Genomic DNA, 16,050 nt, shown 5'->3' with positions numbered 1-16,050 from the left:
GGGTTTCAGTAGACTACTTAGCATGTCATATTGATATTACTTTAAACATAAAAATATTTTACAACCTCCTCTCAAACTCCTCTGATACGCACATTAAAACAAAAAATAGAGTACAAAGAAAATTTTTATTAATAAGTTATGCAAACAATAAAATAGGAAAATGAAAGGAAAAAAAACACCAAAAGCATAAACTCAAACAAAAAGCGTGAAAAGATGGTTGATTTATCTATCAGTATCATAGGTTAAAATAAAATAAAAAATACATGATTATATAAATTACATTTGTAATTTGCATATTTGTAATATAGAGTAATTTAATTAGACAGACAGACAGACAGACAGACAGACAGACAGACAGACAGACAGATAGACAGATAGACAGATAGATAGATAGATAGATAGATAGATAGATAGATAGATAGATAGATAGATAGATAGATAGATAGATAGATAGATAGATAGATAGATAGATAGATAGATAGATAGATAGATAGATAGAAGTGACGCTTTCTCATTCTGCTTCTGATTTTCTGTGCGGAACCAAAGTTACTGGTCATGATTTCCGTACGACCCATTTACAAGTAGCGGTTTTATGTCATTATCTCGAAATATCTGGTCAGTTATCGTAGACTCCCACATATAAAACATTCAGAGTTTTAGTTATTCGTTTAGTTATTATATAAATATATATATTTTAAGTTATTCATTTTGTGTTTAAGTAGATTCTCTTAGGTTTAACAGTAATTGTTTGAAGACAGCGAGTCTGATCCACATGAGCGTCTGCTACAGTGCTGCAGATCTGCAGATCTTCACGTTCACGGAATCGATACTTGAACAATCATAAACATTTGGACTAGCAATACAGGTAAACCGAGTGTTTCTAAACGTGTTTAAACGTTAATAAATGATAGCGACATAGCAGTGCGTCTCGGTTGACGTTGTGTACATGATGAAATAAGGGTCCTGTTTTGAAAAGCATGTTGGACCAAGGAATATTCAACACAAGGTTCTGTCTGTCAGTCTAGTGCGATGTTTTGTGGTGAGAGCCATTGTAGTTAGACTGAATGTGTTGTTTATTTTGTCCTGGAGGTGTTAAGGATGGAGCTGCAAGCGGTGCTGATGGCAGCAGGTGGAGGCTCCAGGATGATGGATCTCACCTATAACACCCCCAAACCTTTGCTTCCTGTGGGCAACAAACCCCTCATCTGGTACCCCCTCAACCTGCTGGAGAGAGTGGGCTTTGAAGGTAAACATACTGTCATATCAGAAAACAAAGTTCATTAAATAATACATTTTGTCCCTTGAGAAAAGTTGTTGTTTTGTTTTCAGGTGTTTAGTGTTAGTATATTCTGATGTAGATATGTATGTAGACTTATTTAATTCCGGTTTTTCGTTTATTATGAATCAGTAAAGTTTGCTTGTCCTCTAAACTGTAAACTCCTATGGCTGTTCCTAATGTTGCTCAGTGTTTTTTGGTCATTTTTTTTAGGTTTGCTGAGGGCAAAAGGGCAATAGAAATCGTCTTTTCCTGTTTAGAGGACAAAAAAAAGTGTTTAATAAAATAAAACTGCAAAATGCAGTTCATTGCATGCAGTATTGTCAGATGATTAATCACATTCAAATAGTTTTTGTTTGCATAATATGTTTGTTATGTGTATATTTATTATGTCTACATAAATAAACTCACATACATATATTTTGAAAATATTTATTTACATGTCTTTATGTGCATATAATTTATTATAAATAAATATATTTAATATATAAAACATTTAAACATTAAAATATATAAACATTTTCTGAAAAAGAAATATATATGTGTGTGTGTGTGTATATATATATATATATATATATATATATATATATATATATATATATATATATATATATATATACATACATACATACATACATACAGTACAGACCAAAATTTGGACACACGTTCTCATTCAAAGAGTTTTCTTTATTTTCATGACTATGAAAATTGTAGATTCACACTGAAGACATCAAAACAATGAATTAACACATGTGGAATTATATACATAACAAAAAAAGTGTGGAACAACTGAAAATATGTCTCATTCTAGGTTCTTCAAAGTAGCCACCTTTTGCTTTGATTACTGCTTTGCACACTCTTGGCATTCTCTTGATGAGCTTCAAGAGGTAGTCACCTGAAATGGTCTTCCAACAGTCTTGAAGGAGTTCCCCGAGAGATGCTTAGCACTTGTTGGCCCTTTTGCCTTCTGTCTGCGGTCCAGCTCACCCCTAAACCATCTCGATGGAACACAGTACACATATACTTTATGTATTATGTAAATAAAAACTTTTATTTTGGATGCGAATAATCACGATTAATGATTTGACAGCGTTAATAAATACATAAACATTTCTAATTTTAATTCAGTTTGTACTAGATGTACTTAACTAAAACTAAAAACTTAAATAAAGATTAATAAAAACTATACAGATATATAAAATGACAAAAACGCACACCACAAATACTAAAACTTGAACTAAAGAGAAAATGAAAATTAACTGATTCAAAATATTAAATTAAAACTATAATAGTATCTCAATGATACCAAAATAACACCGGTCCTCTCCAGTGTTTTAAATATATATATATTTTTTTATAAAACAATACTTTAAGCTGCTTTTCTCGTGAGAAAGGTGTTATTTAAAAAAAAAAAATATTAACACGTATTATTCCTATAATACACTTGTATGCTTCCATGCTTACCATAATTAAATCAAGATGAAGAGGAAATGAATTAATGCAGTAACAGTTTCAGACAGAAATCACTGAAATGGGTGTCCCGAGAAACCCTTCTCTCTAGCAGTCTTGGTCTGTAAACAACAAACCCAGAACAATTTGAGGCCAGACTCATGCTTTTACAGCCAATCAGAAACTCTCTGTCTGTGAATCATTTTGCATGGGTTTGCTGACATGAGTTTGGATGACTTGTCTTTGGGGTGGGTTTTGGAGAGTGGGTGTGTGTGGTGGGAGTTAACAAAACAGCTGAAATTGCTTACAACACATTTAGGCTGCAGGTGGGAATAATTTGCGGAGGCAGCTTAAATTGAGCTAATAAAGTCCTTATTTCCTAAATAGGAAAGGTAGAGCCGTTTTAACAATTGACGTACTCTAACGCCATGGTTTCCATGTTAAAGCCACCCGCACAGACCAGCACTTATGTTGCATCTTGCTTTCAGTGTCAAGACTCTTTTTGTCAGGCAACAGGAGCTGCATAAAACCAACAATACTTGCTGTTTTCGTATTTTGACAGCGTATTATGCTTTATATGGCTGTACATCATTGGTATATATAAATAAAATGAGGGATGACTAAGTCCTAAATTTATACATTACAATTGTAGAGGTGGATGTATTGCCTAGTTGAAAGACAAGACTGGTAAAAGACAAATGTAATAAAGCCAAGATGCAATTACACAGAGTCAAATGCACCCCAGACAACTAATGTTGGATCATTTCAACTCTGTAATAAATCAACTACAGTCTAGTACTTGAGGATAAATGGCAGTGTGCCTTATATTTTAGGCCAGCTTTCCTCCACGTAGCTTAGAAATAGGAGACCTTCAGCAGGCCCACCCTTAAAAGCTGTTTTGGGCCAGCATAGCATAGAGCAATATGCATTTTACTAGTGCTAGTAAGGAATGCGCTAAGTTAATTTCTAATAATTAATTAATATTATAAAAACATAAAAATGGAAATAAATAATATTTAAAATGGTTAAATCAATAGACAATTTTATGATTTTTTTAATCTACATTTTAAAACATAATTGAAAATTAAACCATTTTAAATGTTTTAGTACATTTAAATATATCAATTTATTTACTTTTTATGTTTGAATTATTACATCTATAACTTAATTTTATGAGACTGTCCTAATCATGGGCAACATATTTGTATTTATAGAATTTCATGCTAATAATACAGGAAAATCCTATCCATACCTTAACAATTTAAAATAAGGGTGTTTTTTTGTGGAAATAAATCCAAAACGCTAACTTACAGCCCTGTGTTCTCTTCATTGCTTTACCACATTTGAGAGCCAGTAGGGGACATGTACCTTTTTGAGTATTTGTGTTCAATGCCTTTATGATAATTAAAGGTTTATTGTTCACACCTAGCTGTATTGACTGACCATGTGGTCCAGCTGGTGTGGAGTTTGTGGGTATGGCCCTTTGCCTGCCCAGCAGTACAGTATGCACCTTTATGTGTGGCACAGTCTGTCCTGTTAACAGCCAGAGTGCCAGCCAGCAAGAGCCTGCAATTAGCTTTTACAAGTCTTAGCACAAACTATGGTAAGTAAGCCCCTTCGTTAGAAAATATTTACGCAGTAAAGCAGAATTCTGGGACATTCTTCCAGTTGGCTGAACGTTTCTCTCATTGGGCATATGACAAATAGTTCACAAAGACTCAGTTGAAGGCGTTTTGTGTAATATATATTTTTATATCACAGGTAAAGTGTGTGCTGTGCTTTACCAATGGTGTAGTGAAACAAAACCATCTCCTCTTTTCCCACAAAATTCAAATCATATCTAAACTTCTATCACTTGCATAATTACCATTCAAACTTTTTGGGAAAGTACAATTTAATTCAGAAAGGATGCATTAAATTTATTAAAACTGACATTGTATAATTTTACAAAAGATTTCTATTTCAAATAATAATCCACTCCATTTACTTTCTATTAATCAAAGATTAAAAAATGTATCTCCGTTTCCACAATAAATGTTTCCTGCTAAGAATTCAGCTTTGCCATTACAGGAATAGATTACATTTAAAAAAATATTAAAATTGGCAAAAAGATTGCTTTTAAAAATTGTATTCATGTTCTACCATTTTAATATTTTGTATCAAGGAAATGCTGCCTTGGTGAGTGCAAGGTATTTTGCTTTTCGTTAAATCCTTGAGTCATCTGAGCATTATCATTATGTTCTTTTTCCAGAGGTGATTGTCATAACCACTAAAGAGGTTCAGAAGGCCTTGAGCACAGATCAGCGCATGAAGACCGATGTGAAGATGAGGTTGGATGTTGTATGTATTCAGGAGGATGCTGACATGGGCACTGCAGATGCCCTTCGACACATACAGCAAAAGATCAAGGTGAGTCAACAAGTTTCAATATCATAGGATAACACGGAGTTGTAACATTTCTTTCACTGACATTTATCACTTTCCAAATACTAGGACACCAAAAAGGGCCTGAATTGTTCATATTTGGATGGTCAAGAAGGATAAGACCTTTTACTACTTTAATACTTAGAAATACTTTAAAGGGGACACATGATGCTTTTTTTTTTGGTGTATTTAGTGTAATGAAATGTGTTTATGCGGTTTAATGTAAAAAAAAAAAAAAAAACTCCTTATTTTCCACCTACTGTACATCATTGTTTCTCCTCTATGCCCCGCCTTGATTTTTACAAGACTCATCGGTCTGAAAAGCCAGGTGTGCTCTGATTGGCCAGCTATCCAGTGTGTTGTGATTGGCCGAATACCTCAACCATGTGATGGAAATGTCACGCCCCATATTGTGATGCCCTGTCCAGCCTAAGCGATGAGACATAAACATAAAACCCATTATAAACGTGATATAAACATGATTTCTAGACATGTCCTCTTTTGGAAGGCCAAACAAAGTAGTTTTGCTTTCTCAACGAAACAGCGTCACACTGCGGCCTTGAGTGAGCACAGACCGGAGGCCTAGAGTGAGTGAAGGCCAGTTTGAGTGAGCACAGACCGGAGGCCTAGAGTGAGTGAAGGCCAGTTTGAGTGAGCACAGACCGGAGGCCTAGAGTGAGTGAAGGCCAGTTTGAGTGAGCAGAGGCGGGAGGCTTGAGAACGGCGTGGCCAGCGCATTCTATGACGGAGTGTCTATTGGGCTTGCGGCAACCACATGTAACGACCCCGTGCTGGACTTTGCTTCATCCTCAGTGAATGCCGATCTGACAATCCACAGTGCAAAGTTGATGTATTTCCTCAGCAACTAGCACAGATCAGCTCCAGGCATGACGAAGCAGATATTGTCCTCTTTTGGAAGGCCAGACAAAGTAGTTTCGCTTTCACAGGGAAACACACAGTGTCCATACGACATCGCGGCGGCAGCAGCAACAGCAATACTACAACGAGAATAAAAGGTACGCCTTCTTTTTTTGCATGAACATCTGGCCAGCTTTATGCAAATCTTCCCACAAAGTGACGTAGAGATGTGGGGACGTGTTAGAAAGAGCCGTTTTAGGAGGGTGTGGATGAGTCTTAACTTTTAGAAAAAAAAATATCTCTTTGGATTTGAGACTTTAGTCTTTGCAACTTTACAGATCTTCTTTATGCACCAAAAGCTTGTAACACTCCAAAGAGAAAGGAAAAATGTAAATCGCATCATACTGTATGACCCCTCTAATGGAAAATTCCAGAATTGTGACTGATTTTGCTAATAGGATCAAAATCTTTTATTGGTCCTGGAACAACCTTTCTACGAAAGGAAATATCCTTAACCACAACCCTAAACATGAACTGCCTTAAATTAGAGTGAAATTATATTAACTCTAATCTGATTGGTTGGTAGGAATGAACAAGATGTTGATCCAGGAAAATGTTTTTCTTGGCAAAATCATGGACACTGTGAGGCTAATGGAGACAAAGAAACAATAAAACATTTTTTGTTTTGTTTTAGGAGAAACCACATTTAAAGGACAAATTTGTTAATTTTCAACCAACTTTCTATAGTATATTTAAATGAACAGTGTATACTCTTTTTCTGTGCACACATATATCTCAGTTTATATATATATTTTTTTTTTAACTATACAGAGTTGGATCAAACTTCCATATTTTTGTATTCCAAATCATGGACAGTCGGCTCAACAGAGGGATGGCACTAGAATTAAAAGTGCATTGTGGATGTTGGAAGTTTTTTTGGCAAAGGAAAAAACTTCCAAAAGGGACTAAAAGTCCAGTTTTCTCTAGTCTTGTAACACTCTACTGACAGAAAGACACGTTTTGGTAAAAACTTTTTATTTTTTATTTTTTTATTATTATTAAATTGCCAGCACTTTTTCCTCATTGCCCGCAAATTAATATAGTAATGACTGTTCAGCATTTATTTAAAAAAAAGTTTTTTTATTTTTATTATTCTACCATCCCAGAACAGTGAGTGTTAAAGTTCTGGAAGGCTAATTTGTGCTTCGTTTTAATCACAATTTAAACCTAATTTCAGCTTTTTTAACACAAAAATACCATGGAATGATTTTGAATGTGATGAAGATATTCATCTAATGATGAATTTCAGCATTTCCCTGTTTCATAGAACTGCCTGAATAATATTTGTGGACTGGTTTGTAGCCAGTAATGATGTAGCAACTGATTTGACATGCAAGAAGTGCTCAGTGATGAAGGAGGGTCACAAAAGAGTTAGCAACACAATGATGTGATGAATTTTCGTCACTGTAAATCATTGTGCTCAGAGTTTACCATAGCATGGTGACTAAATGGAAGAAACATAATAACAGCTTGAGCACGCACGTTCATGTAAGCATGAGCGTGTGCCCAGAAGCGTGTAAAAGCCTGGCAGGCAAACACAGCCTCACCTGTCTCCCATGTGAGCTGGCCTGGGGTCAGTGGAATGATGTGAGGGGCAGATCCTGTGTGCTACAGGAGGATCTTTGATCTGTACAGCCCCACGTTGATGGGTCCAACTCCACAGAGTGCCTCATTTCACCTGTTGAAAGCCCAGCGGCCAGAGACGGCTAACTCCACAAACACATGATGTCAGAACCCTTGCTGGCGTTCATGGGCATGCAGGACATGTGTAAGAGTTGTTATGTAGATGGAATTGGGCGGTAAGGAAACATCCTGGTGGGCTTTTAGGGTCACTGTTGGAATTAAGGTAGTTTGAAACGTCACAAAAACATTATTTTTCTGTTCCTTGGGTGTGGTGTAAACCAGTGGTTAAAGTTCTGGGCTACTAACCAAAAGGTTATAGGTTCAGATCCCACAAGCTATGATCCATGAGCTTTCAGCTTCGTATCCTTGAGCAAGACACGTTTAGAAAGTACAAGTGGGGAATGAAAATGTCTGAAACCACATTGAAAATCTGACATTTCTGGAAATAAAAAGCTTTTTGGATTATGAAATATTTTGAACAAAGAAGCATTGATGCTAAATAAAAGGAGAAATTTTGGTCAGTTTGGGGAGTGATATTTTAAATTGAATAAATAAATAAATAAATACAAAAAATGCTAGTTTACTTACAATTATCCCCAATGTCAATAAAATGTCTAGAAAGCTCGATTTTTAGACTGACAATTTTACTTGCACAACTACACAATTTGACCCAAGAAATTCAGGACAATCCTGATATATTTATTTTATACATTTCATATTCTTCAAGAAACCTGAAAATCTGATTAAAAGATGAATATGAGACAAAACTACAGAGTGACACATTTTATTATTGGGTGATTCAACACAAAGATGTTTTTCATCTCCCTATCTGATGTGAGCATAAGTATTGGAACCGTTGCCTCACAGGTCTTTCTAAGTGTTGTGTCCTGTTGGATTAATTCTTCAGATATTAAAATCAGTCTTCTCAGTTATATCCGTTGCTTCTGCATTCTAAGTCTTGCATTCGATGGTGACACAAACAAACCAGGATGAAGATGAGGGAGCTGACTCTGAAAGAAAAGCAAGCAATTTAGATGTGAAAAGAAAAGAGGAAGTCAATTAGAACTATGGGAAAAACAAAAGGCATGGAGAAATCAAGAGTTTGGAAACTACCGGCGACATCAGCAACTAATGACTGCCTGATTGGCTGAGAAAAACAACAGTAGTTGATGACAGACAATTCATAAAAGCTGTTAAAATTAACTCTAAAATACATGTCTGTAAAATCACCAACAGCCTCCAGAAAGCTGAGGTGATGCTCTGAAAATCTACAGTCTGCAGGAGAATCTGACACAGAATTACAGAAACTAACCGGCAAGATGCAAATCTCTGGTCAACACCAAAAATAGAAAGGCAAGATTCTTCACATATGTGAGCCAGTAGTTGAGTTGATGGACAGATGAGAAAAAAATTACCTTTTATATCGCTCGCTCTCTCTCCCTCTCTCTCTCTTTGGATTTCACTTTGGATTAAAGCAGCTGTGAAAATGTTAATTAATTTCTTTCAGAAAGTTCAAAATGTTTTGTCTGTCAGATGCATTACTGTGTTTGTTCATGTGCATCATATCTTTGCACAAAACACTTATGAAAGTATAAAATCTCTGAGAGAGGGATGTCTTGAACATGTGCGAACGCTTATCACTGGAGATTAACTGACAAGAAATATCAATGCGGTGCAAAGGGAATGTTGAGGAGGAGAGCTTGCTGGAGCATGCTAACAGCACAGATGCGTTCATTTCTAATCCTAGAGAGAAATGAGAGATTAAAAGCATTGAGTTGCAGAGCCCTCCAGTGCACGAACAGCCCCACTACGCGTTGAGAGATGAGTGCTGGCAATAGGGGCCCTAAATCCCCGTTTATTGTATGGTCTAAACACGTAGTCTACTCCCTTGCTTCAGCAAACAACGTGGACATAATGGAAGCATCTGACAGAGTGCCTGACTCTTAAAACTCTCTTTCATTAACCTGTGTTTGAGTTCATACTAATGCATTGAGTCAATGTTTGTACAGAAACTGAATAATCTTCGTGTTGTATAGTGCTCTGCTGGCTTTTGTTAGTAATAAGGCTCCGACTTCACTGGGATCAAGTTGTTCTCGATCAACTTGTGTACTCATTTTTCCAGAAAAATGTACTTATACAGTACATCTTCGTTTGCACTAGCAGTTTCTTTTCTTTTTGTAGTATGCAGACTTTTTTTTTTACTTTTTTTTTTGGCTTTTTTTATTATTATTTTTGTCACATACCTCCTTGTATAGAAATAATACCTCAATCTCAACTTCAAATTTGGTTAGACAGATGGATGGATGGATAGATATATATATAGATAGATAATGTCTAATTATGTCCAAGTTTAGTTATAAATTTTTAAAGAAATATGGAAACATACATTTTCTTTATATGCACTTAGTGTTAAATATAATTTTTATTAAATTAATGATAATGATAATAAACAAATATGCCATTGTTTCATAGAGGTTTGTTGTCTCCAAACAATAAACAATTGTCTGAATATATTTATTTTTTATATGAAATTAAAAAACACAGACACAAACACAAATATTACAAAATAGTAGTTTATTTTGAAATTCTCACCAAAGTTTTCAAAAAAATTTCTAGAAAGCATTTTTTCTGGCACCCCCACTGAATTTTACTTAAGAACCACCCAAAAAATATATATTTATTTTTCCAGTTCAAATTGTTGAATTTGAGAAGTAAATGTGTATTGTTTTTCAATACAACCTAACGCAGTCTTGACAGGCTAATTGTTTGCAAGTAAGCGTGTCTGTAGTGGCATACTAGTATAAGCCACATTTCTACTTCCCTTCCTTTTTATTCCCTCTTATCCTGTTCTACTCTCTCCACCCTCTTTTTCCTGTCTCTTCCTCTGCTCTGCTCTTGGGTGGTCTCACCTGGCTGACCCAGGAGGCAGCCAAGCAGAACTGGAAGTGTCTGTGGGTGGCCTGACCTCCCTGTGCCTCTCCTCCAGTGCAGCGCAGCACCAAGGCCTACTGAATGGCCCAGCGTCAGCGTCAGCGGCTCTCAGATGATCCAACAGCTGACGCCCACTCCAGACCTTCAGAGGCTCTGTGGCTAAGGCAGGCCGCTGATCCAGCCTTCATAACTCCCTCCCCTCCCGCAGCCAAGAGGGCACTGCCGTTGTCAGGCTTCAGGCATTTGGCCACTTCTTGGGTCCCCTCAAAAATAGAAACCCCAGCTATGAAATGTTAAGTGGTTGGAGCTGCAGCGACTGATCGATTTACTTGGGTGGTTTACGATGGGTGGGCTAGCATTGGTCACATTTTTTACGTTTCATCTGTGTTCATTCTTGGTTGACTGTGAAGTCATGGTAAATGTTTGGATGTTTGAATGATAGCCGTTATGTGGTTGCTTTGCTTTCGCTCTGTGTTCTTTTTATGTACTCTGGGACTGGAGTACACATTTCCAGACAATGCCTGTCTATTGGCTACTTTGAACCACAGCAGTGACCAGTCTAAAAGAAATAGTCCACCCAAGAATAAAAAAAAAAAAAAGTTAAATCATTCAAACCTGTCATTCTTTTGCATGCCTCTGTGTTGTTTTGGATCCTCTGACATTCATTAAACAGTAATAGCAAAAACATTCTATAAAATATCGCTTTGTGTTCTACAGAAGAATGTTAGTTTGAATAATGAGTATGAGTCAATTACACAATTTTAGTTTTTGTGTGAACTACCATGTCTAAAATGTGTGCACAATATATATATATATATATATATATATATATATATATATATATATATATATATATATATATATATATATATATATATATATATATATATATATATAATTATTTATTTATTAGGTATTTGCAGAATTCATAGGGCCATAAAAAAAAGAGAAACAAGCCATGGTAGACTAGTGGCTCTTAAACTGGGGACCTAGGGCCTCTGCAAACTTCCAAGGGGTCCATGAGATGACTTTGAGATTTTCCAACACCATTATTCTCATGGTGTTGGAAAATCTATATATGAGGTAGCATCATTTTGAAAGTGAGGTTTCTTGACGTGCGAAAGTCATGTAAATTTAATAAAAGAGGCATTTTAATAATGATTTTTATTTGTTGATATGCCAAAAATGTAAAAAAAAACATTTTATTTTTGTATTCCTATAATTCCTTATCATGAAACTCTGGAAAATCATGGGGCCTGGACCTTCAAAAATGGACTTAAACTTTTTTGAGCTTTCTTTTATTTCAGGTAGTGGCCATGGCAATATCTCTCCATATTTAATATCTCAATATTCTCAACATATTCATGGCAAAATTTAATTATCTTTAAGTTTAACATGATGAACTAAAATAACTAACTGGGGGGAAAAAATACTAAAATACTATTACAATATATTATTAAAATCTCAAATAGTATTTTAATGATAGTAAAATAACACTGGCTTGAGAACCATTGGGATAGACATTGCTGAAAGGCAAAGCCCCTCGGGTCTGATTACTTTAATTAAACACTGGCAACTGTATTATGATATGCTCAATATAAATAATTCGAATAAACAGTTCTACTGCCAAGTAATGTAGTTCATTAGTCTAACTCTAGACCGTTTATGGTTGGCAAGCAATGTAGTAATTTAAGTAGATGTATGATCAGAGTTCTGCATGTGTATCAGGTTTTATAATTTGATCTTACAGAAATCTTTGTTTATTAAATAATTATATTCATTGCATTTGAAGTAAGTTATTTTAAAATATAGATGTCTCTTTGGTTTTTGAAAGGTAATTTTTCTATGAAATGTTTGTATGATTTTGAGAGTCCTGTCATCCAAAGGGTGTCTTTTAAGTAATAATAAATGCAGCTTCTCATAGACCCATCCTCCCGCCCCCCACACACACAGTTCTGTGCAGAATATGTATACATGATTGCGGATTGTGTGTGGTTCTGACTTTGCTGTGAGTTTGTTAGCTTGAAGTCATTCTGAGTTTGCAGTGGTCAATGGGGAGGGATTGTTCTTCTTTTCTCAGTAGCACAGTTAGCTCATTCTAAACAGACAGCGCTGTGCACCCTGTTATCTTTTGAGCATGTGTCCTCCGGTGGCTCCTGGGCCTTCTGCCCCAGGGCCAGTGCAAGAGAACCGGAACTGTATTGGAGCGGAGTGGAGCAGAGCACAGCGTCACGGCAGGGCCTCTCCCTGGGCCTCCCCAATGAGGCATGCAGCTCTGCCTGAACCAGGCACGCTCTAACGGGCCGTTCCCCACTCCTGCTCCCATGTTTATTTATCCACAGGCCTGAGATGGACAGACCAGATGGGAACCAGACAACTCAAACAGAAACAATGGCAAAGGAGAGCAGGATTTATCGCTGGGTTCCCCTCCATGCTTGCGCTCACTTATACACACACTCACGCAAACTGTGGCAGAGCACAGGGCTTTTTTTGTGAGACTGGGTCTCTCGTTTTCTCACATCATTCTCATGTCATGTTCTTCTTTTGTTGACCATCGTCAGGAGTTTTCATACATGAAGTGAAGATAGAACATTACGCCATGAAAATGTCATCTGAAACATTGTGGCAGTGTTTTGTATGAGCAAAAACCTCTTTTTCTTGGGAGTATATGAAAACCTGGTTGTTGTTGGTGTTATTTAATATACCAGCCAGTTTTAGGAGATCAGCATGCCAGTAAGTAGTCTGTATGTAGGGCTAAAATAGAAAATAATAGCCTGACAAGCTGAGGAAATACGTTTGAGGTATGAAATATTGACCTGATGCTGATGGTAGTCTATCACAACTGTTTCAGATGAAACCGATCCATAAAAATAACCTTACCAAGCTTCATTTGACCATTCAGCACAAGTTTGTGCTCCAGGAACACTGGCACTTGTCTTTTTTTACTTCTTCAGTTTCCAAGCTTGGTACCATGTTTCTTTCACTTCCTAGGACAATGCTAGCTTCTTTAATACGTGACCCTTGACCCACAAAACCAGTCTTAAATCACTGGGGGATATTTGTAGCAAAAGCTAAAAATGCATTGTATGAGTCAAAATTGTTGATTTTTCTTTTATGCCAAAAATCAATAGGATATTAAAGATCATGTTCCATGAAGATATTTCATAAATTTCCTACCATAAATATGTAAGAACTTAATTTCTGATTAGTAAAATGCATTGCTAAGAAATTCATTTGAACAACTTTATGGTGATTTTCACTGTATTTAGATTTTTTTGCACCCTCAGATTTCATATTTTCAAATAGTTGTATCTCGGCCAAATGTTGTCCTATCATAATAAACCATACATCAGTGGGAAACGTATTTATTACAAAATAATAAATATTTACCATTAGGACTGGTTTTGTGGTCCAGGGTCACATATGTAATTAATATGAAAAATGTAGTTCTTTTTCTAACTTCGCTCGGTGTTTCACTATGGGAATCGCTTTGGGCGTGACCAACTACGGAAGCTCCTATGCCACCACGTCTGTCTTTGACAGACAGGTCGACCTGAGATCAGGCTCCGCCCCCACCTATATTACTCAGGTCGACCCCTACGAAGTCATTCTCGCTTTCTTCCCGTGAGGGACTACAAGCTCTCTCAGCAAGTCCGAACTTTTCGCTGATTTCGCTTAACTGTTCAACTGGCGGGCCGTCATTGGAGTACGCTACCGAACGCGATATCAGTGGATTGGATTGGTACTGTGTTGAGTGTCACACCGAATAGTGTCCGCGTCAAGGCGAGCTATTCTGTTCAGATTATCGCGTGTTATCACGACGATAGGATTTTCAGTGGTGTCAAGCCACCATAGGCTTTACGCGTCAGGGCGAGCCGCGAAAAGGGCTAACTACCCTGTGAACCATTAATCGGACTAACGTGTTACGACGAGTCTTCGAATCTCTCTTTCTCTCTCCAGCCGTCATGTCGACAGTCATTACCCCCGCCAAAGGGAATGAGTCGAAGAAGGAACCCGCACCCCGCCCGTGTCCATCATCATGTGGAGCAACCGTCTCGGGCAGGGATCCCCATCCCATGTGCATTGTGTGCATGGGCGCCAAGCACGCTCAAACGTCGCTTGCGGACCCACAAACGTGCGTTCACTGTGCGTCATTGCCGGTTAAAATTTTGGAGAGAAGGCTGAGAGTGGCGGTGGCTAGTCAGCAGGACCCATGTCTGGCTGGAACCATCGCGAAAACTAAGGCTAACGATCATCAGCGAGCTACTACGACGAGCTGGGCTGAGATGATGGAAGCCGAATCCCCGGATATGCCTCCTCTGTTCGATGGCCTTCTCGCACACGAGGATGAGGAGCCGGGAGACGAGGACGCAGAGGGCGATGCTAACTCTGACCTCCTCGACTTGGACATGGACGAAGAGGAGGAGGAAGACAACTCTCTCTTCCCTGTCCAGCAGTCTAGACCTCCTAGCGCGACTGACACTGGCTCGCAGGCAGACAGTAACCTGCACGAGGTATGCAAGCGAGCCGCGGCAAAACTGGGCCTAGCGTGGCCTGCGGCCCAGGATTCAGAGGGAGCAGAGAGGGACCTTTATGACGGGAAAAGGCTACCGCCTGCTCTAACCACAACGAGACAACTCCTACCCGCCGTGCCGGCGTGCATGAAGGAGATGTCCCGCCATTGGGGTAGCCCCTTTAAGAGCAAGCTCCCGACCAAGGGATGCTCTAAACTTGAGATCCAAGGAATGGGAGAGCTGGGGCTGGCCGGACCCCCAGCGATAGAGTCTTCAGTGGCCTATCACCTCCATCCATATCGTCGATCTATTTCTGCCTCTTCCCAAATTTCGCTGCCGAACAAGATGGAGCGCCTGACCGCGTCCATCTATCAGAGGATGTACAAGTATGCGGCGCAGTCAGTGTGCTCGCTGAACGCGGTGACTTTACTGTCAGCGTACCAGGCGGAGATTTTGGAGGAGATGGGGCGACAATTAGATACAGGAGTGCCGAACCCAGCTCTCTGGGACGAGATATGTGTGGTAAACGACCTAATTCTCCGCTCTTCTCGTGGCGCGGTTCAGGGCTGTGGCCGTGTTATGGGCTTGGCCGTTTCAGGTGAGAGAGCATTATGGCTGAACCTGTCTGGTTTAGGCGACGCTCAAAAAGCTGAGGTGATGGACGCTGCGTTCGACCCAACTAAGGGCCTTTTCGGACCAGCTCTCGAGAAAATGAGAGAAACCAGCACCCTCAGGAAACAGGAGGACGAGGCTTTTAACCTCTGTTTACCGCGCAAGCAAACACCGCGACCACCCTCTCAGCCAGCACGGCAAGGTTTTGCAGCAGCCGCTGCGGCGAGAGGACGGCAGACGGGAGCTAGGAGTGTGAGACCGCCTCCCAGCGGACAGCAAGTGGGCTATCGTCCGAGATCTGAT

General features: G+C 38.5%; 1 protein-coding gene across 1 annotated transcript in view; it reads left to right on the top strand.

The window, feature by feature from the left end:
- The first annotated feature begins 596 nt into the window (after positions 1–596).
- Positions 597–16,050, top strand: part of LOC113045536 (translation initiation factor eIF-2B subunit gamma-like) — a 42,378-nt gene continuing 26,924 nt past the window's right edge. Inside the window, exons 1-4 of the mRNA XM_026205949.1 lie at positions 597–615; positions 723–865; positions 1,090–1,246; positions 4,977–5,134. Coding sequence (XP_026061734.1) covers positions 1,099–1,246; positions 4,977–5,134 — 306 coding nt within the window. The 5' untranslated portion in view covers positions 597–615; positions 723–865; positions 1,090–1,098. The remainder of the gene's footprint in view (positions 616–722; positions 866–1,089; positions 1,247–4,976; positions 5,135–16,050) is intronic.

This window comes from Carassius auratus, chromosome 27, assembly GCF_003368295.1.
Source record: "Carassius auratus strain Wakin chromosome 27, ASM336829v1, whole genome shotgun sequence".
NCBI classification, from domain to species: domain Eukaryota; kingdom Metazoa; phylum Chordata; class Actinopteri; order Cypriniformes; family Cyprinidae; genus Carassius; species Carassius auratus.
This window is presented reverse-complemented; position numbering and strand designations above follow the sequence as displayed.